This window comes from Manis javanica, chromosome 1, assembly GCF_040802235.1.
Source record: "Manis javanica isolate MJ-LG chromosome 1, MJ_LKY, whole genome shotgun sequence".
NCBI classification, from domain to species: Eukaryota; Metazoa; Chordata; class Mammalia; order Pholidota; family Manidae; genus Manis; species Manis javanica.
The window spans coordinates 169,998,540-170,024,456 of NC_133156.1; the positions used below are offsets into that span (position 1 = coordinate 169,998,540).

The following is a 25,917-nucleotide window of genomic DNA, read 5'->3' on the forward strand; positions in this document are numbered from 1 at the left end:
GTGAAATTGCACTTAAAACATGTTGGAGGAAAGACAAGGTAACATTGATGTTAATTTAGGTTTGGGCCACGTGGTCGTAGCAACTTGAACTTGGCCCTCTCTCCTCTCAGAGAGCAAAGACCACATACCACCCTGGGGACTGCATTCTCTGTGTGTAGTTAATTATGGCCAAATTTACTTCTCTCGACTCTGCAGACTTACATTCACGTAGTTAAAGCAAGCAGAGTAACCTTGGGCTGAGTTATTAAATTAGTCTGGGCATTCACACCTCCACACCAATTATTTCTCTCCTGGATTCTGTTCCCCTTCCCCCCGGACCATCCTTGAGTGTTGCAGAGGTGAGGAAACAGAAGTCTTGACCTAGTATTAGATGCTCTGAGGTCATGCTACTGGTTAAATGGATCTAGAACTGGGTGTAGCATCTGAGATCTTATGATTATTTTTCCTTAACAGTTTATTGTGATACAATATACATACCATAAGATTTATTCCTTTTCAGTGTACAGTTTGATGAGTGTTAGTTTATTTATATAGTTACATCACCCTCGCCACAATCCAATTTTAGAACATTCCATCACCTAAGGTAGTTCCCTTGTAAGCAACCCCCACCCTCAACTACCAGACACCAGACCAGTTAAGTCTTTACAATGGTAGCTTTCTGCGACTTGGTCACGCAGATTTTTTTCTGCTTTGAAGCAGGTAAATGTTACAGACAGCAAACTTGAATGTGAGTTAAGTGTGGCAGTAGCTTGGCCCACAGTTGCTATTCTTATATGACAGTGTTCAAGTCTTCACATGTTTCAGGCACTGTGCAAAATGCTGTGGGTGTTGTAGCCACCCCGGGAGGAAGTGACTGGTTCCAGAGTTTACAGATGTGGAAATGAAAGTTTCCTAAGGTAGCCCATGCCCTCAGACCATGTGCCCCAAGAGTGAGCTGGGTTCCTGCTCTTGACTGCTTAGTTCCAGACCTGCAACCGCCTTTCACCTGGATGCTGTGCCTTGTCCTGGGGTTAAATAAATGCGTAAATAAATAAAGAAAATATTGCCTCTTACTTAGAAGTATGCCACTTACCCGAATTTCCAAGAAGGATGATCCTGAAAATTATGGAAATGAAAGTGGAGGGTTTGATGCAGAAAATACCTTTGATTTCTTTTTTTAATACCCTTCACTGAATTTTCACGTGGTAGTTTTCTGCGACAAGTCGCCATGTCACTGACAGTTGAAACCACCCAGATGTCTGTTTATTCTTAATTGTGGGCAGCCAGCAAGCTCAGCCTGGGAGACTTTTAAAAAAACCGAAGCCCTCATTTCCAGACCTGGATTGGAGTTCCCATATCTTAGAGAGTCACCGCTTCTCTGTCACTGGGGTCCTCGCCCTGGTGAATGCCACCCAGACCCCAGTCCTTCCCCACTTGCCTGCTTTGGCTTCCAGCTTGGGAGCTGCCCACAGCAAGGAAGAGAAAGCCACGCTTCCTCTTTATTGCAGCTCCGCAAGGAGAGGTTCCTCTCCGGAGGCACTTTTGGTATGAGCTCTGAAGTGTGCAAGAGGGAGAGAGGCTGAGTCAGTTTCTGGTTAGAAGAAATTATCCTGGGGGCTTTCTCAGGGCTTGTTAAACAACTTTAAAAAAGTTGAAACAAAAGCCGAAAAGGGATTACTATGGCTTTAGACATTTCCAGTGGCATTTAGAAAGAACATTTATTCCCACAGGATAGATTTATTGCACCTGCTGTGAGTGAGGCACTGAGGGTCACAGTCAGAAGATTACAAAGCCTTGTGCTCTGCTTCCAGTCTAGAAAATTAAGTTTGAAACCTGAAATGGAACTCTTTGGCAGAATGGAAATGGAATGAAATTTCACTCCTTCCAAAGGAAATAGGAGAGAAGTTTGCCTGTTTCCCAGTTGATCACCTTCTCTTTCCAACCAGGACTCACTCACTAAGCTTCTCCGGGCCTCTGGCTCCTCGCAGAGGTTCGTTTCTATCCTAGGAGATTTGTAAAACCAGATGCTGGAGGTGTTGCTCTATAGTGAAGAATGAGATCTTTTGTTCTCTTCACAGCCTTCGGGCCTGGAGTGTAGAGAAAAGTGTGCATAGTATGCATGGCCCCTCTTTTTGCCCTGCCCCCACCAGTTGGGTATTAAGTGCCTGCTGGGTGCAAAACGTCCCTGCTTGGCCGGCCCTCCATTCAGGGGCTGCTGGGGTCACAGCTGGTTCCTTGCTTGGCTTTCCCACTGGTTCCTCAGGAAGACGCCAATCCGTGTTCCAGCCCTGTTCTCAGTGGTGGTGGTCTACTGCTCTCTGCAGGCGGAGGCTGTGGTTTTCGGAGTTTGGAAAATAATCCGACCAGGTTAGCATGATGATTCAGCCCTCTTACTGCTTATGCTGCCTTAAGCCCACAAAGGGGAAATGCTAACAGCCTCTTTCGAGGTGTCATTAGGTGTCATGGTGGTGAACTGAGACAGTGACTATTCATAGTTTCTGCAGCATCGTCTGAGGCTCAGAGAGTACAGTTCCCCTTTTCCAAAATGGGGCCAGATCCTCAAGATGTAAGCAGTGTATTCTTCCCAGGGATTAATAACTTTTTGATGCTATAATTTTAAAAAGGTGGGGTTCCCTATAAAATAGGTGTGTTCCTACTAAAAAAATTATTATGGAAAAAATCAGACAATAAAAATAACAAGGCTTTGAGGAAAAACATAGGGCAAACATTGAAAACTGTCTACAATAATAATAATCTTCACAATATTACTGACACTGTTCAAAAGACATGTTCAGTCCTAAAAATAAATACCCCAGTAAATATAGGACTACACACATGTATGAGTGTGTGTCTGTGAAGGTAGCTAGTGTAAGGCATTAGTGAAGCTAGTGAAGGAGGAGATGTAAGGCATTCCCCCACACCGCCAGTCCCTGATAACCACTGTTCTATTTTCTTGTCTCTGTGAATTTGGCTATTTAAGCTACCTTATATAAATGGAATCATACACTATGTGTCTTCTGTGACTGGCATGGTATAATGTACTCAAGGTTCAGCCATGGTGTAGCATGTGACAGGATTTCATAAATCATAAAAAGCTTTTACCCCAAATTTATTTTAACAAGGTTAGGCTAGGAGTCCTTTCTGCTCTACTTGTGTAATGAAATATTCTTGTTGAGTTTATCTCCTTATCGTGCTATTCTCCCAGGCTGCTACTTCAAGTTTCTGAGCACAAATTAACTCTAAAAAGCAGATTCTCTGTGCTGAAAGATAGTAATTAACAAGGGAGCTGTGTCAGACATCACAGGAGAAAATGTCATCAGTAAGAGCATATTTCTAATGCCTGAGTGTTTTTTTAAAACCCTGATTGGTGTGATTTCATTCCAGAGAGCTCAGAAATATGCCCAGGAAGTCTTGCAAAAAGAGTGCCGACCCCAGTTTGCGAAGGCATCGATGGCACAGTTGTTTGAGCACAGGTATAGCTCAGACTTACTGCCTTTTGTGAAGGAGGCCCCCAAAGAGGACGAAGCTGAGTACAAGTACAGTCCTCCTTTTGGATTCCGGAAGTTCTCCAGTCAAGTCCAGACCCTCTTGGACATGTTGCCTGAGCACGGCTTCCCTGAACACTTGAAAGCCAAGAGTTGTAGGCGTTGTGTGGTTATTGGAAGCGGTGGAATACTCCATGGACTGGAACTGGGCCATGCCCTGAACCAGTTCGATGTTGTGATAAGGTACATTGGTTGTAAAGCCATCCTTTCTCCTCTAGAGTCATGTTCACTGCTTTTGGTCATTATGGCACCAGCAGCAGTGAGGCACCCAGGGAGCACTGCCCGCCCCTGCCCCCAGAGCACTTACTGCCTGAGAGGGCGAAACAAAAACGTGCGATGACTGGATGCCCCAAACTATGCCAGACTGCCCGCTCCTAATTCAGCAAAACGTTTTCAGAGGAGGTGAGATTTGCAAGGATGGTCAGATTCAGATATGCCAGGAAAGGAGGAAGACTGTGCCACCCGGAGCCAAGAGGAGGCTGTGGTGGGGAGACTGGGTCAGGGGGATGCCTGCTGGCTCCCAGGAGCCCTGGAAGGCAGCGCTGGCTGGGACACAGAAAGCAGCCAGTGAGTTTGAGCTCCATGTAACAGGCAGTCATCCTAGATCCTTTCTGGTTTGGCTGGCTAAAAATTGCTTTCCTGGTTATAAAAGTAAAATATATTTTGTTAATCTTGAAGATTAAACAAACAGAAAAATACAAGGTAGAAAATAACCACTTATAGCACAAAATAACCAACCACTCTTAATTTGGTGTTTTTTCCACTCTTTTATACTAAGTGCATACCAAGACATATATTTCTTTACTTATATAAAGTATTTTGTTTTTTTATCGTAATATTATGAACAGTTTTGGAAGTCATTAAATACTCCTTGGAAAAGTAACTTTTACTAAATGCTTCACATCCCTTTACATGAGGGTATCATGTTATCCAGCTGGACAAAATGTTTCCAGTTTCTCTGTTACTGTGAATGCTTTGTACTCATATGTGTGTCTTTACGTACAGCTCTGAGAATTGCTAGGACTGTTGGCTTAAAAGTATTTGAATGTTTTCAAAGCTCTTGATACATTTTCAGGGTATCAAGGGTGTGTAGGACCAGAAGCATGATGGAAGTTGGGTCCTAGTTAAATTTGTTCAGCAGAAGTAGTGAGTTTGGTTGAAGGCAGGAAAGCCTGGGACTCGGGGCTGGGTTAAGCAGGCGCACTTGGTATATGCAGTGTGTGGCCCTGGTGTGAGGCACACAGAAAGCGGGAATGGAGACTAATGATCAAAATCTAAGCTGTGTACCCAAAAATAAATTATAGGATTCTGACGGTTAAACAACTCACCTCAGGGGACATCAAGATTTCTAGTTTGAGGGCCTAAGATATTAGCAGAGCCACTGTCAGAAATGGAGTCGATTAAAATCTCTGGTGAGTGAGATCCAATTGAGATATTTTGCATCTAAAAGTGGCAATATCTTCACACAATGCCTTCCTGCCCAGTAGCTGAGATCTTGGGCAGGTGTCCCAACTTCCCTTGCCTCTGGCTCCTCATACGTAAGTGGGGACAGGGTAGCAGTACATACCCTGCAGGGTCACTGTGGGGACAAACTGCGTTAGATGTCAGGCCAGTCCAAACTTAACAGAAAAGTTGCAAGAACAGAACAAGAACTCGCTTCACCCTCCTCCCCAATTCCCCAGTTCACACTTTATCACATTTTCTCATCAGGCCTGTAGTAAATGCTCAGTAGATGTTAGCTACTATTTTTGGAGAATGCTTAGGAAGGTGGGGGTTCAGGAGGAGAGGCAGGGGGTGCAAGATTTGTAGGAAAGAACCAGACTTTGGAAAGAGCCAAGAGATAGAAAAAAACAAGCTTGAAGGCAGAAGAGGTGCCAGAGGCCTCAGTGGCCAAGAGCAGGCATGCATGAAGCAAGAGGGTGGGAGCGGGGCTTGGGCATGTAAAGATGGGGTAAAGGAGGATGTGACTGCTGCCTCTCACTGGGTGCTTTCTGTGTGTGAGGCACTGTGTCACATGCTTTAGGGGTTCTCATTCCTTGGAGAAGCCATCACTGTTAGCCATCATCATAGAGGAGGGCATGGAGGTGCCGTAGGGTCCAGACTAGACCCCTGCCTCCAAATGCAGGGTGTTGAGACTTCCAGAACCTCATCCTTGGCCCTGTGTGAGCAGCTGAATGATCTATGTGTAGGGAGCACTGGGGGAGGAGACAGACCCCATGCCCATCTAACAGTGTACAACTGGGATATGGGAAGAGAAGAGGGGAGGAACCATGGTGTGACCGTGGGCCTGGCAAGAGATGTGGGAGTGGATGGTGACCTTGAAGAACAGTGGTATTTGGCTCTCCAGGGAGGGATGGACAGGGGGTCTGGGTGAGGACCCTCACCTTGGCAGGAGGAGGGATGAGCCCTAGAGAGTTGGAAAGGGGGCTGGAAGGTGGCTTGCTGTCCCAACAGTCATACTCCAAGCAACCACCAGCAGACTGGGGTGCCGGGACTCCATGCATAGGCACTGGGGGACCTCTGAGCACTGGGGACAGGGGAGGGGTGACTTAGCTTGATTATGAGGGTGAATGTCAGTTAAGAAGCTTTTGGGGAATAACTTTTAGGCTTAAAACCATTCCAAACTTAACAGAAATTGCAAGAGTAGAGCAAAGAATTCCGTTCACCCTCCTCCCAGATTCCCCATTTTGTTAACACTCTATCACATTTGCTTTATAGTTTTCCCTCTGAGAGTTCATTTGGAGAGGTAGTTGCAAATATCAAGCCCCTTTACCCCTTAATACTTCGGTGTACATTTCTCAAGCACAAAGACACTATGTTACATAACCACAGAGCAATGTTGAGAATTAGAAGATTAGCACTGATACAGAACAGACCTTATTTACAGCCCTTCTTCAAATTTCACCAGTTATCCTGATAGGGCCCTTGATTTTTAAAAAGAAAAGAAAGAAAAAGGAAAAATAACTGGTCCAGGATCATGCCTTGCAATTTCATTGTCATGTCTGTTGATAATCCAGGGGTTAGGTGTCTGAGATCTAGAAGTGGCATAGAACAAAGATTAGATAGAGGTGTGTTAACTCAGGTGAAGAAACCAACAGACTTTTTTTGAGATTACGAAACTGTAACTGGTTAAGTGCTGTTGCTCTTGGAAGAATTCTTAGAATTTTCTCCCAAAACAAATACCCTGGTAAAGTCTTCATTCATCTAACAGTTTTAAGTGGTGCCAGTACTTGCTTTAAGACCAGACTGTGCTGGGCGCAGTGCCCTCCTCCACCTCCACTGTGTCAGTGTAAGTGCGGTTTGTGTCTGCCTTGCCCTTGTTTTTAGGTTTCCTTTCTGCTTACTTTTCTGAAATTCTGGCAAGCACTACTAATATCTGAGCACAGTAGGAAGCTTTCAAGGAAACATTACTCGTGCCCAGAGAAAGCCCGAAATGTAATATGTTTGTGTTAGCTTAAAATGGTAGCACTAGATGAATTGCTTGACATGCAAAGATGAGAGGTGAGCATCCCTCGTGGACTGAAGGCTGCATTTCTCCAGCACCTAGAAGGGCAGAGCTGTGAGAGGTGAGGAGGCTGTTGGCAGGGACATGCTACCCCCCACCATGTCCCCATTCCCAGTCCTAAAAAAAGTGGAGGGCATGATGCAAGGATTTAATGTAGTACGGTGAGGTGTCTGATGGCTTGCTTTGTCAACTTACCTTTGTCCTTTTTATTTAAATAGGTTAAACAGTGCACCAGTTGAGGGATATTCAGAGCATGTTGGTAATAAAACTACTATAAGGATGACTTATCCAGAGGGCGCGCCACTGTCTGACCTTGAATATTATTCCAGTGACTTGTTTGTTGCTGTTTTGTTTAAGAGTGTTGACTTCAACTGGCTTCAAGCAATGGTAAAAAATGAAACCCTGGTAAGTACTGGAAATTCAGCTATCAAAAGTACCATTGTAAAAAGTGAAGGGGTCTCAAATCAGAACTGCAGACTTTTTAAACACAGTGTAATTCATACTTTGGTGTTGTCTTTCAAAAAACTGCTCCTTTTGTAGAGACCCCCTCAGAATTCCTTACTGGGAATTGCTTTCAATATTTGGTTGTCTTATATGTAAATTATGATCATTACTTAATGGTTGTATCAAATTTTAGACCAAAATTGTTATTACTGAGGTTGATCACCTACCTTCTTTACCAGACTTGGATTTACATGTCTTTCGGCTAATTCCAGAAATTAAATTTACTTGGAAGACTATAAACCATTACTGAGGATATGCAAAAGAAGAATATATATAAAATCTCTGAGGAATATACCCAAAGATATTCTCTAAAAATGCTCTGATAGGGGGTCCCCTTGGAGTAAATTCATAGCATTCCAGAGGGGCAAATATAGAAGAGAAGGCCCTCACTTTGTTGTATTCCTTTTGTTTGTCTTTATAATAATTGATCACATTCCTTTATAGTCTTACCCATTATATTGCAGTAAATTTCAGAGCAACTTTGAGGAGTATGTGCCTTTATATACACATACACAAACTAGCTGTCTGCAAAATTCATAGTACATATTAGAGTTTGCACAAGCTCCACAGAGAACTTATATCTCCATAGGCTGATTCTGTATAGTCTGTCATGTTCTTCTGGATTTTCCATTGGGTAGAACTTACTGTAGTTGAAAGATGAATCACATGTGGAATGACTTACAGTCAGTTACCAAGAGACTGCATGGGGCTAGGAAATGGAGTAAGTGAGAGGGGATGTGAGGGAGGGCCTGTGGGGCCCTCCCAGCATGCACACCCTTGAATCGGGCTGTTTGCCTGGTCTCCCCTTGGAAAAATGATGGTTTTTTGTCCTAATAAGGATTACCATCACAGGTCATTCTCTGAGGAGTTTGTTCCCCAAACAAGAGCTGGTTCTGCAGTCCCTCTTGTCCAGTGCCACCACAGATGGGGTCATACCCATGGCTTTGGTCTGCTCAGCAGGGGTTGCAGTCTCACCTCCACTGATGGTAGTATTTTATTCAGTACCCATAATGATATCTTGCTTTTTCCCCTTAGCCATTCTGGGTGCGACTTTTCTTTTGGAAGCAGGTGGCAGAAAAAATTCCACTGCAGCCAAAACACATCAGGATTCTGAATCCAGTTATTATCAAAGAGACTGCCTTTGACATCCTTCAGTACTCAGAGCCTCAGTCAAGGTTCTGGGGCCAAGACAAGGTATTTTTATTGTTATTGAAAGTTAACTGTTGTTTTCTGTGTGGGAAGGGAGACATCTGTACAAAATTCATTTAGGCTCAGCTGTGTATCCGGAAGCATCTTCCAGGAGAGAAACATAGTGAGTGAGTAGATGCTCCATGGTGTTCCACATCTTGACCTCAGGACCCCTCATTGTTTAATTGGCCTTTAGTATAGTCAACATGTAACATTTAGGTCACTGGCATATTAGTTATGATATTCTTACTCTGGAACTCCATGTAACTAACTGTAGGACACAGAAAGGCACTTTGGTGGTCTGAAAAATTCTTTACATTTCAATTCGGTGGGCTGCTTAGGTGAGAATTGACTTTTATCATCACTTTATAGGTGATAGCAAATAAAGTCAACCCCCTAGAGCAGTGTTTTCAGGTGATGCTTGGGTCCCACCCCAGACATTTTGATTTAATTGTTCTGTGCTGTGATCTAAACATTGGGATATTCACAGTTCCCTGGGTGATTTTATTTTGCAGCCTAATTTGAGAACCTTGGTATATAGGCTGTTCAGTGCAGTAGATTCTTTACCTGCAATTAGCCTGTGCTGCCATCAGGGGGCAGAGATGCCTTTATTACCTATTTCCTCATGATCTGAATAGCTACGCCTTTGTCTTTAAAACTTATTTAAAAGCTGTGAAAATCATTCTTAAACAAAATTCTAAGCAAAACCTCTCCATATAAAGGAAAGTAAGGGGTTTTGAAATGTGAGGGGCCTGAGATATCTCCTCAGAGATAGGGCTGCCAGGGTCACAGTTTGCAAACATGGAGCTAGACTCTTATGTGTTGTCATCCAATTGGCAGATAAGCAGGTTCTTCTTTTTGCCCTTTGAACCAAAATCTGATTTAAAAGATTCTTTAAAACACCTGTGTAAAGTTTAAAGGAAGAACTCTGTAGTTATCCCAGAAAACAAACACCTAAATAGGCTCCTTGAAAATAAAAACCTAGTTCTTTACCAAAGGCTTGAAGACCAGCTCACCCTTAACATAGCAGAGCTCCTCCCTTAGCAGCTGCCATTTCCCTCAGGTGCTCAGCCCTCTCAGGTGCTTTCCTGCTTCTCCACCCATGGGGAGCCCACGAGGGCCGTGTCATTTCTGTCCACTGCAGGAGTGTGTCCAGGCCCAGTTTTTCTAGTCAGGAGGTGCATCTTTCCTCTCAGAGGAGAGCAGCTCTGCCCCTTGCAGTGACTGTCAGGGTCTGCGATTGGACATCTAGGGGCGTTAGCTTCCCTTTTCCCACATGGGAGCCCAAGGAAGCTCCCCAGAATGGACTTACAACTTTTAACCTGTTAGCATCACTTTTAACAAAACAATTTTTTCAAAAAGAGACTTAGGCAAGATTCTTAAGCTACATTGCCAAGAGGTTTCACTGTAAATATACTTGAGTATCTTTCAGTATCCTTAGATTTCTGTATCTTTTAAACTGCCATGTTTCTTTATTAAATTCCATGGTATTTTTTTAAACACAGGCAAACGTTCATATGTGGCCTATAGGTAGATTTTATTTTAGAAGTAACCTTTAAAAAATGGACAGATTTAATTACATGAAATATGAGATTGGTGAATGGCAAAAGGTATCAGAAACAAAGTTAGAACAGAAAATAAGTGGAGGAAACTATCATGTATATAACAGAAGAAATACATTACAAGTACAAAGAGATCTTACTAAATCAAAAATAAAAACATGCCCCCCCAAAAAATATAGGGAAAGGATATGAATAGACATTTTACAAAAGAAGAAATTAATATAGCCAAGGAGTACACGAGAAAATGTTCAACTTCACCAGTAATCAAATTAAGGCAAATTAGAGCCACAATGACATTTTCTGCCAGATTTCTTAGCAAAGATGTAAAAGCTTGGTAATGTCCTTGTTTGGCAGGAATGTAGTAGAATTATAAGTTTCTCTGGAGGATAGTTTGATAACATGTAGTAATCTCAAATATGAATAGTCTTTTACTCTAAAAATTTCATTATAAGGAAATCTGCAATGCTGGCTATTCTAGGATGTACACCACAGCATTAATAATAGAAAGGACTAAAAACAGCCTAAGTATTCATCATTGGGGGATGGTTTGAACATATGGTACTTGGTGATGCAATACTGTGTGACGGTTAAGGGTAAAGAAAGGTTTACGTGAAAACTATTGTGAAAATATCTATGCAATATATTAAGCAAGAAAATTGAGTCACAGAACATTTACATAATCCCATTTCTGCTTAAACATAAAAATGTTGGGTATATAGATGCATAGGAAAAAACGGAAATGAATACCAAATCGTGAAGAATACCCTTCTCTGGTTGGGGGAGGGAGTGAGTCTATAGAGGACTTTTACTTACTTTATAATCTATTTATACATTTGCACTGAATATTTATTTTCATAATTGACAAAATGATATTTTTGTTTTGGATAAAAACAGTAACTATAAGATACCATCTGATCTAAGCTGCATTGTCAAAAACCCTCACACACAAGCCCATCCAGCAGAGAGAGAAGTCTGTTGGATCATGGGGTGTGATGGGGTATGTTCTGCAGATAACATGCTTTGGGTAGTTTTTGATAGTTTTTGAGTTACTCTGTGTTTATCACCCCATGAACAATTGATTCCATATGCTTCTTCCACAAACACCAGCTGAGCATTCCTGAGGTGCAGGGTGCCGAGCTGGCCACAGAAGACAGGCTGCCTAAGGCTAAATGGGAAGGGCTTTCCTTTGAGTTGGGTTCTCTTTCTGAACAAGCAGAATGCCTGGTGAGTTCTTTTTTCACGAGTGAGGTTGGCTTTGAGAGGTAGATGCAACATATGAAGGAGCAGGAAGCAACTTACAATGAATGGCAGGTGCAATAGACACTCTCCAGTCCCACCTTGATCCCTGAACTCTGTGGGGTTCGCTGCTGTTCCAGTGTGCAGAGGAGAGTTGGGTCTGGCTGGCATCCACAGACTAACTATACAAAAGAAACCAGATCAGCGGCAGCGTTCGGAGAGGGCTTGCCCAGCCACGGAGCTTTCTGTCTTCCTCTTTCTCTCTGCCCTCTGCATGCTGCCCAAGACCCAGAAGGCACAATTCCAGATTCACAAATGGCCAGGTATTAGACATGAAAAGAGAGTGGTGGTGATGTGGTCAGAATCCAAAATGGTTTGGACATTTGGCACTCTGGCCAAAGCCAGAAGGATACATTTTGGAAGAAACAAATGTGAAAGCCCTTAATTTGGGCCTAAAACCGTACTTGCCCAGAGGGTGAGCAGAAACTGGCTTCGCAGCTATTCAGGTGAAAATGGCCTGTAAGTGTTATTTGCCAGAAAAGCAAATGAGGGCCTTAAGTGGGGCACAGCTTCAGGTCAGGGGTGAACAGTCATCACCAATGGGAACTGAGGCTGCTTTGTGCTCAGGCAGAGCCGGTCCTCCGGAGCAAGCCAGGAAGGGAGGGGCTCCAGAAACCTGAGAAGGACCGTGGGAGCCCTTACGGTGGAGCAGACCTTGTAGACATGTGTCATGTGAGAGACAAAATGTGCTCGTTTTGCAGTTCATATGCCAGAGCTGCGGGTCGGGGTTTTAGAAAGAACACCTAGCTTGGAGCAAGAACTGCCATCACAGACCATGTTTAGAGTCTAGATGCCTGACTGGGAAGGGAAGTAAGACTTCAGAATTCCATGGGATATAAAATCATGAGATGTATGAAGTTGCAGCCCCCCAAGGCAGCCTTTGTTACTCTGCATAGCATGTATACTACTTGGAAAGCAGTGCACTGTGCTAAGACTTTGTCTTTTCTCTTTTTTCAGAACATCCCCACCATGGGTGTCATTGCTGTTGTCTTAGCTACACATCTGTGCGATGAGGTCAGTTTAGCAGGCTTTGGCTATGACCTCAGTCAGCCCAAAACACCTTTGCACTACTTCGACAATCTCTGCATGGCTGCCATGAACTTCCAGACCATGCATAATGTGACTACAGAAACGAGGTTCCTCCTCCAGCTTGTCAAAGAGGGCGTGGTGAAGGATCTCAGTGGAGGCATCCATTGTGAATTTTGAACACAGAAAACATCACTTGAAAATGCACCCCCAACTCTGAGGGCTGTTTTTCATAGCCTTCTTCATGCATTTCTTCCTGCAAATACTTTGAAGTGCAGCTGGTGTTTTTACCGTTTAATTTAAAAAACAAAAGACAGTTTAACTCTTCCCACTTTTCTCCCCTATTTATTTGTGGTCAGTGTTTTGCACAAAACTTTGTAAGTTAATTCTGAGAATTGAATGGGAAAGAACTTTTCACAGAGAATTGGATGTACTGATGTTTTATTGTATATTAAGAAAGTTACTTAGTTTGTAAAAACTGTCCATTTCTACTGCACACAGAATACCAGGAAACCAAGTGGAAGGAGAAGGATGTCACTCCTTTCAGGAGAGCCCTGAATGTGTAATTCTGGTTCTCTGTTACTCTGTTTGGTGGGACGGGTATTGGATGCACTTGGGGTTGACAGCTCAGGAGCTGAACCACTTCCTGGGCCATGCTGCCCATGAGGCCTGGGCTGGTCAGAGAAGCTCACCATCCCTCTCTGTTGGTCTGTCTTCTTTCAGAAGATTTGCAAGAATCAGCCAGGGGAGCTGTCCCGGAGGTCCCTGGTTGGGGAGGGACACAGAAATACTCTGTGTCTTCTGAGTACTGTGAAGCCTCCCTCAGCTATAGAACCCACTGTCTCCCCTGCGATTATGACAGCTCTTGAATTTCTTGAGTTTTTTACTGCCCTTCCAAAGCACTTAAATGTTGAGCTGAGGTGTTCCACTGTCTGTCCGAGGTGGCTTATAAAAAGCAGGACAAAACCTCTGTTACCCAGAGTCGTAGAAGAACAAACCCTTTCCAAGAATAATTGTGTTTTCTGAAACACGGAAATGAAATCCTTCCAGTGTTATAAGTTGCCTATTTAAAAAGAATTCTTTTTGAATGCCTACCTGGCAGTGTGTACCAGCCAGTATGCTGGTCAAAAATAAAAAGAATGAAAGCTTTTGAGGAACTCAAGGTTTAGTTAATTTGAGTGCTTTTTTTTTTTTTTAAAGAAAAGTCCATAAATCTACCTAAAATGGCCTTGGATGCTGCTAGGTGGAGACCTCACTGTGGATGCTGGTAGTGAGGGACGGAGAACGAAGGGGGCCTTGCCCTGCAGTGGGCTTCATCCCAGACAGCTGTGAACTCTTCCTGAGAGATGCTGGGTGTCTGTGCCGTCCTCACAGACAACAAGAATGTTCTAGCTTCAGTCTCTTTAATCGCCATGGTCTTTGCTGTCAGAAGATCCACCACCAACTGCTCACCCCACCACCTCTACTCTCCCTCTGCCTTGCAGCTGCTGCCCCCCTTCAATTCTCATTTCTTTTAACTGCAGCCCCAGTGCAGTTTGGACTCCCAACCTATTCTGTGGTCTTGCATATGAAGGGCAAGGAGCCAGGTCACAGCATTCAGAGCTCTGTGAATCTCCAGGTCTCTGGCATCAAGCTAAGAGTAGCTGGCATAGCAAAGTAGTATTTCTCTGGCTTTATGTCTTCAAACTTTCTATGGATTTTGCATTCTACTTTATAAGACATTGTGTGAGAGAAAATGCTTTAAAATTCTCACCAGTTAAATGACTTCGTTTTGAAAACTGAGACTCGGGAAGATGCTCTACAGCTGTCCTGTGACAGGTAAGGAAGGCCAGCCTCATCCTGCAGGGACGACTTAAAGCTTGCATTCTTTTTTAAAGCCAAGATTCGAAATGTCTTCAGAACTTGCCTAGTGTTGTGAGTGCCGCCTCATGGGTTCATGTGGACTCATGCCCCATGCCCTGCAAGGCTGCTGGAAGCGCGTAGCTCAGGGCTTAGCTCTTGACCAGCTTTCAGTGAATGTCAGGCCTAGTCCCGTGTATGTCCTTTCTTGCGTTCTTACATAGCTCTTCCCATTACCTCTCAACTTTTGATTAATAGCAGCTTGTAAGTGCTCTCAGTGAATAAAAATGTGAACTCTTCCAAAGACCTTCTGTGGAGCCCAGCAGCCTACCAGAGCCCATGGGAGACCATCCTCAAGAACAGTTAGCCCTTTGGCAGCTGTTTGCTGGAAGTTGCCTCTTGGCTTCAGAGTTGCTCCTCCCTTAACCACCCCCCCGACACACACACATGCACATTCGCTTTTCTGGGAACAGTCCTCCAGGGCTACAGGATGTCCCAAAGCTGGTCTCCAATAGCAGAGGCTTCACCCTCACTCCCCCAGCTCTGTAGGCACATGTACATCCCTTTTAAATGGTTGAAATCATTGCTTTTGAGACAACTCGGGACGACATATGCATGTTCTGTATTTTAACACACTTCTTACTGGAACTTTGAGCCACAGAAAATTTTAGTGAGTTCTAGGTGTTCTTTTTTCTCTTCTACAAAGAGCACATTCTCTTCAGAAACTGGGACTGGGATAAGTTTGTCCCAATGACATGTCTCATGCTTTTCGGCAAAGTTAAACCGGAACCTTCTAGATCAGTCATGTACCCGGGTACACTCCTTGCCTGCTCCACTTCCCTTCTGTGTCACACTGGTTGTTTCATTTCCCAAGAATGTACTAACGAGGCATCAGCAATGTCTGTCCCCACACATTTCGGAGGTCTCATCATTTGTTGGACCCGTTAATTAAAACTAACTTGTCAAGCCAACTTGGTGACTAGACAGCTTCTGTTGAACAATGACCTACCTCATGGCCATCAGCGCTCAGTCTGGTATGTGTTGCCAACAGGAGCTTGGCTGGAAAAGAATGCAGGGGTCACACCCTAGTCTCCCCAGTTAATGAAAGTTAAATTGCCAAGACTGCAATTTCTTTGGGGAACATCAATTCCTCATTGATGAAATTTGAGTGCATATGTTTAATGAATAGTACGGCTTCCCAGTTTACCTTAGTATGATATTTTGAGAGTTGGCTATGGGTAAATTTGGATAAACAACATATTTCGAGAACACAAATGCATGCTGTCTAAAATGACCTTGGAAAGTGGGAAGGAAAAGTTTCAGAAGGTTGGGCCAGGCTGTCTCGACCTCCAGGTAGGCACAGGGAGAGCTGGTTTTGGGTGCGCCCAGGTGGACAGGACCTGCCTCCCCCTGTGACTTGTGCCTGTCTGGGAGCTCTGCAGAAACTGGGTCTGGGATGAGTTTGTCCCAATGACATGTCTCATGCTTTTCGGCAAAGCTAAACTGGGACTTTAATTATTAAAGGTTATTAAATGTTTCTAAAACCACTGGCCATTTTGTTTTATCTGCATTCTAACCCCAGCGCTTGAATCAAAGGGATTGTTGAGTTTGCCTCGTTACTGTCCCAAGAGAACCTTATAGGTCAGCATTGTAGGAAGATTAAGAAATAGTGACTTACTCTCCTCCTCGGTAGGTTTACAGCATCCGAGTGTGGGTTATTTTTCATCTTTTCTTCAGGACACTTCGGTTAGGTCCGACAAGAAAGAAGAAAAGGACTAGGTCCTGTGATGAAGCAGAATTCCCTTCAGGTGAAATGGGCTATTAGGATGCTTGCCGCGCATGCTATGTGACCCTGGGCCTCTCGTTCATTTACGTGGTAACAAAATGCTTCCCTCAAACGAAGGGCCCTGTGTTTGCTGCCTCTGGAACCAATGCCTTCTTCCCAGGCACTGGCTATCCACAAGGCATGCCCAGCTGACCACACCCAGCTCCCAGACAGGCACAAGCCACAGGGGGAGGGAGGCCCCGTCCACCTGGGCGCACCCAAAACCAGCTCTCCCTGTGCCTGCCCTGGAGGTTGAGACAGCCTGGCCCAACCTTCCGAAACTTTCCCTTCCCACTTTCCAAGGTCATTTTAGACAGCATGCATTTGTGTTCTCAAAATATGTTGTTTGGATATATCCAAATTTACCCATAGCTAACTCTCAAAATACCATACTGAGGTAAACTGGGAAGCTGTACTATTCATTAAACATATGCACTCAAATTTCATCAATGAGGAATTGATGTTCCCCAAAGAAATTGCAGTCTTAGCAATTTAACTTTCGTTGTCAAAATGATTAGATTTGACTAATTCCCAGTATTAAATTTCAATCCATTTAGCAAAGAGAAGCATCCATATTAGTGGTGCAGTCAGAGTAAATAACACACATGCTATGAAATTTATAAAAAAAATTTTCCAAGGAACTGTGTCAGTAAACATGTAGGAAGCAGGACAAGTTTACAAATTTCTTTCTGTCTGGAAGAAGAGATTCTGAGTTTAGCGTTACTGTCAGGCTGCCATCCAAGATGTGGCGATGCAGTTCTTATAGGCTTTGTGTAGCTGGAAATGTTAACAAAGTGAATTTTTGGAAAATGGAAATATTAAACATGATGCATGGATACTCAGAGCAACAATAGTACTGACTGATTTTATGCTAAAAGTTTGTAACTTCTGAAAGAGCAATGTATTTCCACTTTATCCTCTTACCTAGCTTATGTTTTTTCACTTACTAAAGAAAATCAGTTCCAAGAAAAACTGATATTAAAAACAGTGAGTTCATTTAAAATGTTGGTTAGGTGCTTGATAGGAAAGACCAGTCTAAATTACCAGACAGTAATATGAACATGACGGATGGCCAAGGACAGAGTTTGTGCAAATGAAGGCCAGTTAAGGGCGATTAGAACAGTAGTCAAACACAAAAGTAGTTTCCCATCAACTGTTACCCATAACATGTCAACATATCCTATCAGGCTGGCTCCTTTGAATTGGGAAAAAAATTGACAACCCTAAAGCAGAAAGAATTGGAGAGTACTTCTGTAACTTATAAACTCTCTAGTGACAGAATTTTATACTTTATTCCATCTTCAGCACCTATAACAAGGCCTTGCATAGTAGCATTAAATAAATATGTTTGGGTTTTATTTGGTATCTTTGATGTAACTTAACGGTGAGCAGTTCATGGTCTAAGATTGAATATCATGGTGAGCTCTTGGTCTAGAAGCTGGGTGAAGGTTGTCTTTTATGCTAAGAGGAATGAATACAGGTAACTAATGAACAAGATACTTTTTCTGTGTAATTGCCTAGTGATTTAAATGATATTTTAAAAGAATATGCCAAAAACTGATCAGCATGTTTAATGGCTGTATAGATAACCACACATTTTGGAAAACCAAGTTACTGCTAAAATTTTCAAAATAGGCGTGTACCTTATCTCTTCAAAGACCTGCTGTGTTGTTGTGATTTATAATAAGAATATATATTTGGTCTTCATCCCTGTTTCTGGCACAGAGCTCCCCAAACCCTTAGAATTTCCTATGTGTTGAGAATGATAAAGGTGTCTTTTGTCAGGTTAATGAGGTGGCTCTTGGAAAGTACCTAAGGATGGGGGCTACTTGCCATTGGAGCCAACCATGTGATTAGAAGGTTGGACCTTTCTGTCCCACCACCACCTCAGGGGAGGGGAGAGTGGGTGGAGGTTGAATCAATCCCCAGTGTTCAATAATTTTATCAACCATGCCTTGTAATGAAGCCTCTATAAAAACCCCACAGGACAGGATTCAGACAGCTTCCTGGTTGGTGAACACTTGGAGCCCGAGGGAGAGTGGAGCCCCTGGAAAGGGTGTGGAAGCCCCGAGTCCTTCCTCACGCTCTGCCCTGTTCATCTCTTCTATCTGGGTGTTATAAATTCTATCCTTTTATAATAAACCAGTAATCTCATAAGTAAAATGTTTCTCCTGAGTTGTGTGAGCCACTCTTGCAAATTAATTGAACCCAAGAAGGGGGTCTTGGGAACCTCTGATATACAGCCCAGTCAGAAGCTCAGGTAACGACCTGGATTTTGGATTGGCATCCTGAGTTGGAGGGGGTTGTTGGAACCTCCAATTTGTACCCAGTTGGTAAAAGCACAGCCAACAGCCTGGGCTTGCAGCTGGCATCTGAAGGGGGCAGTCCCATAGGACCGAGCCCTGAACCCATGGAATCTGCTGTCTCCAGATAGTGTCGGAATTGAGTTGAATTGTCAGACACCCTGCTGGTGATGGAACATTGCCTGGTGGAAGTGGTGTGCAAACAGCCACCCCCTCACGACAAGTGAAACTAGGCACCCAGAACACAAAATACCTGCCAAGGTGCATCAAGTTAATGGGCTGGGGTTTCAGACTGTAACAGGGAAGCTCCTGCATGAAAGGCTCTGTGTTTGTATTCAAGGCTGTCATAGTTTATTATATAGAATTTGGCAACTGTTGACTGAACTCCACACATGCTCAGCATTTAGAATGCGTTTATTCAGTCTTACCGAGGCCATGACCTGGATGACAGTTGATTCGAGAGCTCTGGTCAGACTGCTCTGTCCATCTCTGTATGAAGATGGTTTATATGAAGTTTACAGCAGGGAAAGTTTACGTTAATTAGTACATTGAGCGTGTGTCAAGGTTTACACATCCTAAAAAGTACAGACTGGGCACATTCTGGTGCCATCTGTGTGCAGAGAGCTGGCAAGGGTTAGGATGGATCATTTTTCTCTAAAGAACTTTTTTGAGGACATGAAAACCTGATTCCCACTCAGTTTTGTTTTCTTTGGCCTTCAAGACCTTCTCCTTCTTGGTCATGGGCGATGGGCTGCAGCAGACAAGAGTGGCCACCTGGCACCTTCACAGCACGGTGGGAGCTGTCCTGGCTGACTAGGGCCTCTGCAACTCACAAAGCTCTCCTTTCGTGGGGAACCATAAAATTTCATTTTTATTTCACAAAATCAAGATAATATACCTCTATTGTGTCTACAGATTTGTCTGCCTTTTATTTTATTTCATTTTTTGCTATACATTGTTTACTTAATAAAGACAGTTTTTTAAAGATGATAATTACTGAGGATCCTATCATTTTGAAATATTCAGCCCTGTCTTTAAAATAATGGTGGACAAAAGACCTTCACAGACACACACACACACACACACACACACACACACACACACGCACGCGTGCGCAAAACTAGATTCTAGTCTTAAGCCAAGGGTCTTGACCTGAAATGAAAAGTTGAGTGAGATACCACGGCAGTGGCTTCTCCCTCCCCATCTTTTGTCTGTGGCTCATCTGTGTCACTTTTTTTTCTGCAAACTTGACCTGAATTTAAGAACACAGTGTCCTGCAAACCCAAGGGGTGAGCTGAGAAGAGTCAGAAGGGACCTGGCTAACCTCTCCTACTCTCCCAGTGCAGATACCTCTAGTCATGTGGAAGACTGATGGGAAACCAAGATACATCTAGTTCAACCTCTTGCTTCACAGACAAGCATTTCCCTTAAGGTTCATGCACATTGACTGGGCCACCCCTCTTCTGTAAGGGATGGGCAGCCTGGTACCAATTCTGCTGTGCAATTATCAGGTCAAATATCCTTCCTGATTTTTACTTTGGACAATATAATGACTAAATTCATTGCTTGAATTCTTGTTCCTAATAACCTCTTTCCCAGTTGTTTTTTTTTTAAGTATCAATCCCAAGACATTTGTTTTGAGCATTTTTAGGAACCTCCATACTGCTTTCTACAATGGTTGAACTAATTTACATTCCCACCAGCAGTGTAGGAGGGTTCCCCTTCCTCCACAACCTCGCCAACATTTGTTGTTGTTTGTGTTTTGGATGGCAGCCATCCTTACTGGTGTGAGGTGATACCTCATTGTGGTTTTAATTTGCATTTCTCTGATAATTAGCGATGTGGAGCATCTTTTCATGTGTCTGTTGGCCATCTGTATTTCTTTTTTGGAGAACTGCCTGTTCAGTTCCTCTGCCCATTTTTTAATTGGATTATTTGTTTTTTGTTTGTTGAGGTGGGTGAGCTCTTTATATATTTTGGATGTCAAGCCTTTATCGGATCTGTCATTTACAAATATATCCTCCCATACTGTAGGGCTCCTTTTTGTTCTATTGATGGTGTCTTTTGCTGTACAGAAGCTTTTCAGCTTAATATAGACCCACTTGTTCATTTTTGCTGTTGTTTTCCTTGCCCGGGGAGATATGTTCAAGAAGAGGTCACTCATGTTTATGTCTAAGAGGTTTTTGCCTATGTTTTTTTCTAAGAGTTTTATGGTTTCATGACTTAAATTCAGGTCTTTGATCCATTTTGAATTTACTTTTGTGTATGGGGTTAGACAGTGATCCAGTTTCATTCTCCTACATGTAGCTGTCCAGTTTTGCCAGCACCATCTGTTGAAGAGACTGTCGTTTCACCATTGTATGTCCATGGCTCCTTTATCAAATATTAATTGACCATATATGTTTGGGTTAATGTCTGGAGTCTCTAATCTGTTCCACTGGTCTGTGGCTCCGTTCTTGTGCCAGTACCAAATTGTCTTGATTACTATGGCTTTGTAGTAGAGCTTGAAGTTGGGGAGTGAGATCCCCCTACTTTATTCTTCTTTCTCAGGATTGCTTTGGCTATTCGGGGTCTTTGGTGTTTCCACATGAATTTTTGAACTATTTGTTCCAGTTTGTTGAAGAATGTTGCTGGTACTTTGATAGGGATTGCATCAAATCTGTATATTGCTTTGGGCAGGATGGCCATTTTGACGATATTAATTCTTCCTAGCCATGAGCATGGGATGAGTTTCCATTTTTTAGTGTCCCCTTTAATTTCTCTTAAGAGTGTCTTATAGTTTTCAGGGTATAGGTCTTTCACTTCTTTGGTTAGGTTTATTCCTAGGTATTTTATTCTTTTTGATGCAATTGTGAATGGAGTTGTTTTCCTGATTTCTCTTTCTGTTGGTTCATTGTTAGTGTATAGGAAAGCCACAGATTTCTGTGTGTTAATTTTGTATCCTGCAACTTTGCTGTATTCCGATATCAGTTCTAGTAGTTTTAGAGTGGAGTCTTTAGGGTTTTTTATGTACAATATCATGTCATCTGCAATGAGTGACAGTTTAACTTCTTCTTAACCAATGTGGATTCCTTGTATTTCTTTGTTTTGTCTGATTGCCGTGGCTAGGACCTCCAGTACTATGTTGAATAACAGTGGGGATAGTGGGCATCCCTGTCTTGTTCCTGATCGCAGAGGAAAAGCTTTCAGCTTCTCGCTGTTCAGTATGATGTTGGCTGTGGGTTTATCATATATGGCCTTTATTATGTTGAGGTACTTGCCCTCTATACCCATTTTGTTGAGAGTTTTTATCATGAATGGATGTTGAATATTATCGAATGCTTTTTCAGCATCTATGGAGATGATCATGTGGTTTCTGTCTTTCTTTTTGTTGATGTGATGGATGATGTTGATGGATTTTCGAATGTTGTACCATCCTTGCATCCCTGGGATGAATCCCACTTGGTCATGGTGTATGATCCTTTTGATATATTTTTGAATTTGGTTTGCTAATATTTTGTTGAGTATTTTTGCATCTACGTTCATCAGGGATATTGGTCTATAGTTTTCTTTTTTGGTGGGGTCTTTTGCCTGGTTTTGGTATTCGGGTGATTTGGCTTCATAGAATGAGTTTGGGAGTATTCCCTCCTCTTCTATTTTTTGGAAAACTTTAAGGAGAATGGGTATTATGTCTTCTCTGTATGTCTGATAAAATTCCGAGGTAAATCCATCTGGCCCGGGGGTTTTGTTCTTGGGTAGTTTTTTGATTACCGCTTCAATTTCGTTGCTGGTAATTGGTCTGTTTATATTTTCTGTTTCTTTCTGGGTCAGTCTTGGAAGGTTGTATTTTTCTAGGAAGTTGTCCATTTCTCCTAGGTTTTCCAGCTTGTTAGCATATAGGTTTTCATAGTAGTCTCTAATAATTCTTTGTATTTCTGTGGGGTCCGTCGTGATTTTTCCTTACTCATTTCTGATTCTGTTGATGTGTGTTGACTCTCTTTTCCTCTTAATAAGTCTGGCTAGAGGCTTATCTATTTTGTTTATTTTCTCGAAGAACCAGCTCTTGGTTTCATTGATTTTTGCTATTGTTTTATTCTTCTCAATTTTATTTATTTCTTCTCTGATCTTTATTATGTCTCTCCTTCTGCTGACCTTAGGCCTCATTTGTTCTTCTTTTTCCAATTTCGATAATTGTGACATTAGACCATTCATTTGGGATTGTTCTTCCTTCTTTAAATAGGCCTGGATTGCTATATACTTTCCTCTTAAGACTGCTTTTGCTGTATCCCACAGTAGTTGGGGCTTTGTGTTGTTGTTGTCGTTTGTTTCCATATATTGCTGGATCGCCATTTTGATTTGGTCATTGATCCATTGATTATTTAGGAGCGTATTGTTAAGCCTCCATGTGTTTGTGAGCCTTTTTGCTTTCTTTGTACAATTTATTTCTAGTTTTATGCCTTTGTGGTCTGAAAAGTTGGTTGGTAGGATTTCAATCTTTTGGAATTTACTGAGGCTCTTTTTGTGGCCTAGTATGTGGTCTATTCTGGAGAATGTTCCATGTGCACTTGAGAAGAATGTGTATCCTGTTGCTTTTGAATGTAGAGTTCTGTAGATGTCTATTAGGTCCATCTGTTCTAGTGTGTTGTTCAGTGCCTCTGCGTCCTTACTTATTTTCTGTCTGGTAGATCTGTTCTTTGGAGTGAGTGATGTGTTGAAGTCTCTCAAAATGAATGCATTGCATTCTATTTCCTCCTTTAATTCTATTAGTATTTGTGTCACATATGTTGGTGCTCCTGTGTTGGGTGCATATATATTTATAATGGTTATATCCTCTTGTTGGACTGAACCCTTTATCATTATGTAATGTCCTTCTTTATCTTTTGTTACTTTCTTTATTTTGAAGTCTATTTTGTCTGATACTAGTATTGCAACACCTGTTTTTTTCTCTCTGTTGTTTGCATGAAATATCTTTTTCTATCCCTTGACTTTAAGTCTGTGCGTGTCCTTGGGTTTGAGGTGAGTCTCTCGTAAGCAGCATATGGATGGGTCTTGCTTTTTTATCCATTCTGTTACTCTGTCTTTTGATTGCTGCATTCAGTCCATTTACATTTAGGGTGATTATTGAAAGGTATCTACTTATTGCCATTGCAGGCTTTAAGTTTGTGGTTACCAAAGGTTCAAGGTTAGCTTCTTTACTATCTTACTGTCTAACTTAACTCGCTTATTGAGTTATTATAAACACGGTCTGATGATTCTTTATTTCTCTCCCTTCTTATTCCTCCTCCTCCCTTCTTCATATGTTGGGTGTTTTGTTCTGTGCTCTTTTTAGGAGTGCTCCCATCTAGAGCAGTCCCTGAAAGACGCCCTGTAGAGGTGGTTTGTGGGAGGCAAATTCCCTCAACTTTTGCTTGTCTGGGAATTGTTTAATCCCTCCTTCATATTTAAATGATAATCATGCTGGATACAGTATTCTTGGTTCGAGGCCCTTCTGTTTCATTCCATTAAGTATATCATGCCATTCTCTTCTGGCCTGTAAGGTTCCTGTTGAGAAGTCTGATGATAGCCTGATGGGTTTTCCTTTGTAGGTAACCTTTTTTTCCTCTCTGGCTGCCTTTAATACTTTGTCCTTGTCTTTGATCTTTGCCATTTTAATTATTATGTGTCTTGGTGTTGCCCTCCTTGGATCCCTTGTCATGGGAGTTCTGTGTACCTCTGTGATCTGAGAGGCCATTTCCTCCCCTAGTTTGGGTAAGTTTTCAGCAATTATTTCTTCAAAGACACTTTCTATCCCTTTTTCTCTCTCTCTTCTTCTTCTGGTACCCCTGTAATGCGGATATTGTTCCGTTTCGATTGTTCACACAGTTCTCTTAAACTTCTTTCATTCCTGGAGATCCTTTTATCTCTCTCTGCATCAGCTTCTCTGGGTTCCTGTTCTCTGTTTTCTAGTCCATTAATGGTCTTTGCATCTCGTCCATTCTGTTTTGAAGTCCTTCCAGAGCTTGTTTTATTTCTGTATTCTCCCTCCTTAGTTCTTGCGTATTTCTCTGCAAGTCCATCAGCATGGTTATGACTTTTGTTTTGAATTCTTTTTCAGGAAGACTGGTTAAATCTATCTCCCCAGGTTCCTTCTCAGGGGAAGATGTAGAAGATGTTGAAGCTGTCTGGGTTAGTCTTGTCAGAATCAAATTTTTTTGCTTTTTCATGTTGATAAGTGCAATGGTGAGCTATTGACTCGTCTGTCAGCTGGGAGAGCCAAGACTTTCCACTTGGTCCTGGCCTTTCTTTACTGGGACAACTGTGACCCCTAGTGGCTTATGTTGGGCAATTGCGTGTAGACTGGGTCTCTGTATCTTGCCCGGCCGATATGGAAGAAGCTCCTTGCTGTGGGCATGGCCAGCCTCAGGCTGCTATTCTGCTATGGCAGGGCCCCGGAGGGGTAATGGACCGGGGGCTGTTTGGCTGTTTACCTCCTTGAGAGGTCTCAGAACTGGTGCCCAGGGGGTTAGTGTGCCCAGAGTTCCCTGGAATTTCCAGCTGCTGGACTGTGACCCAGGATGCTTCCGTCCAGCTGTGGGGTCCATATCCCTTTAAGACTTTCTAAAAGCACTCGCTTTTCTTTGTCCCAGGAGCGCCGGCTGCGGGATCTGCTCACAGGTCTTAGTGTCCTGCTTCGCTAGTTTCCAGCACCCCACACATGCACTGTGTCTGTGCTCTGGTGCGGATGGCTAGGGCTGGGTGTTTAGCAGTCCTGGGCTCCCTCTCCCTCCCCACTCTTGACTCCTCTCCTCCTGCTGGGAGCTGCGGTGAGGGGCCTCGGGTCCCGCCAGGCTGCAGCTTATATCTTACCCCTTTCACCAGGCACTGGGTTCTCGCAGGTGTGGATGTAGTCTGGCTGTTGTCCTGTGTCTTCTGGTCTCTCTTTTAGGATTAGTTGTATTTGTTGTATTTTCAAAAATATATATGTTTTTGGGAGGAGATTCCCACTGTCCTACTCACGCTGCCATCTTGGCTCCACCTGACCTTGTTTGTTTTTATTCAACATCAAAACTTCCTGCAGAAACAAAGGACTGTCCAATTTTTATGGCCCAAGAAAGATAGGATGTTAAATATTCACATTGAAATGTGAAATAGAAGAAAAGCTTATTTAGGTCATTTTTCATTAGAGTTTTTGAAGTCTCCATGTGAATAAATTGATATATGACCTCCTTTGTGTAGTAATTTGCATTTAAGTAGCCCTGCAGCCGTTCAGCCTATGCAATGGAGAAATACAAAACCTCTGTTAACACCCACTGACACAACTTTGTGTAAGAGAAAAAGGAGAGAGAAACATTTTGAAGTGTTGGTCCTATGAGCAACCGCCCAGAAC

At 42.8% G+C, this 25,917-nt stretch overlaps 1 protein-coding gene across 9 annotated transcripts in view; it reads left to right on the forward strand.

The window, feature by feature from the left end:
- Positions 1-18,444, forward strand: part of ST3GAL5 (ST3 beta-galactoside alpha-2,3-sialyltransferase 5) — a 47,337-nt gene extending 28,893 nt beyond the window's left edge. For 5 of the 9 annotated variants that reach the window (XM_037012059.2, XM_037012060.2, XM_037012062.2 and 2 more), the window contains 4 exons: positions 3,364-3,707; positions 7,248-7,434; positions 8,569-8,727; positions 12,537-18,444. In XM_037012059.2, the coding sequence (XP_036867954.1) occupies positions 3,364-3,707; positions 7,248-7,434; positions 8,569-8,727; positions 12,537-12,785 (939 nt within the window). In that variant the 3' untranslated portion in view covers positions 12,786-18,444. The remainder of the gene's footprint in view (positions 1-3,363; positions 3,708-7,247; positions 7,435-8,568; positions 8,728-12,536) is intronic. The other 4 variants (XM_073241617.1, XM_073241613.1, XM_037012064.2 and 1 more) reach the window with 2 other exon arrangements.
- The last annotated feature ends 7,473 nt before the right edge of the window (positions 18,445-25,917 follow it).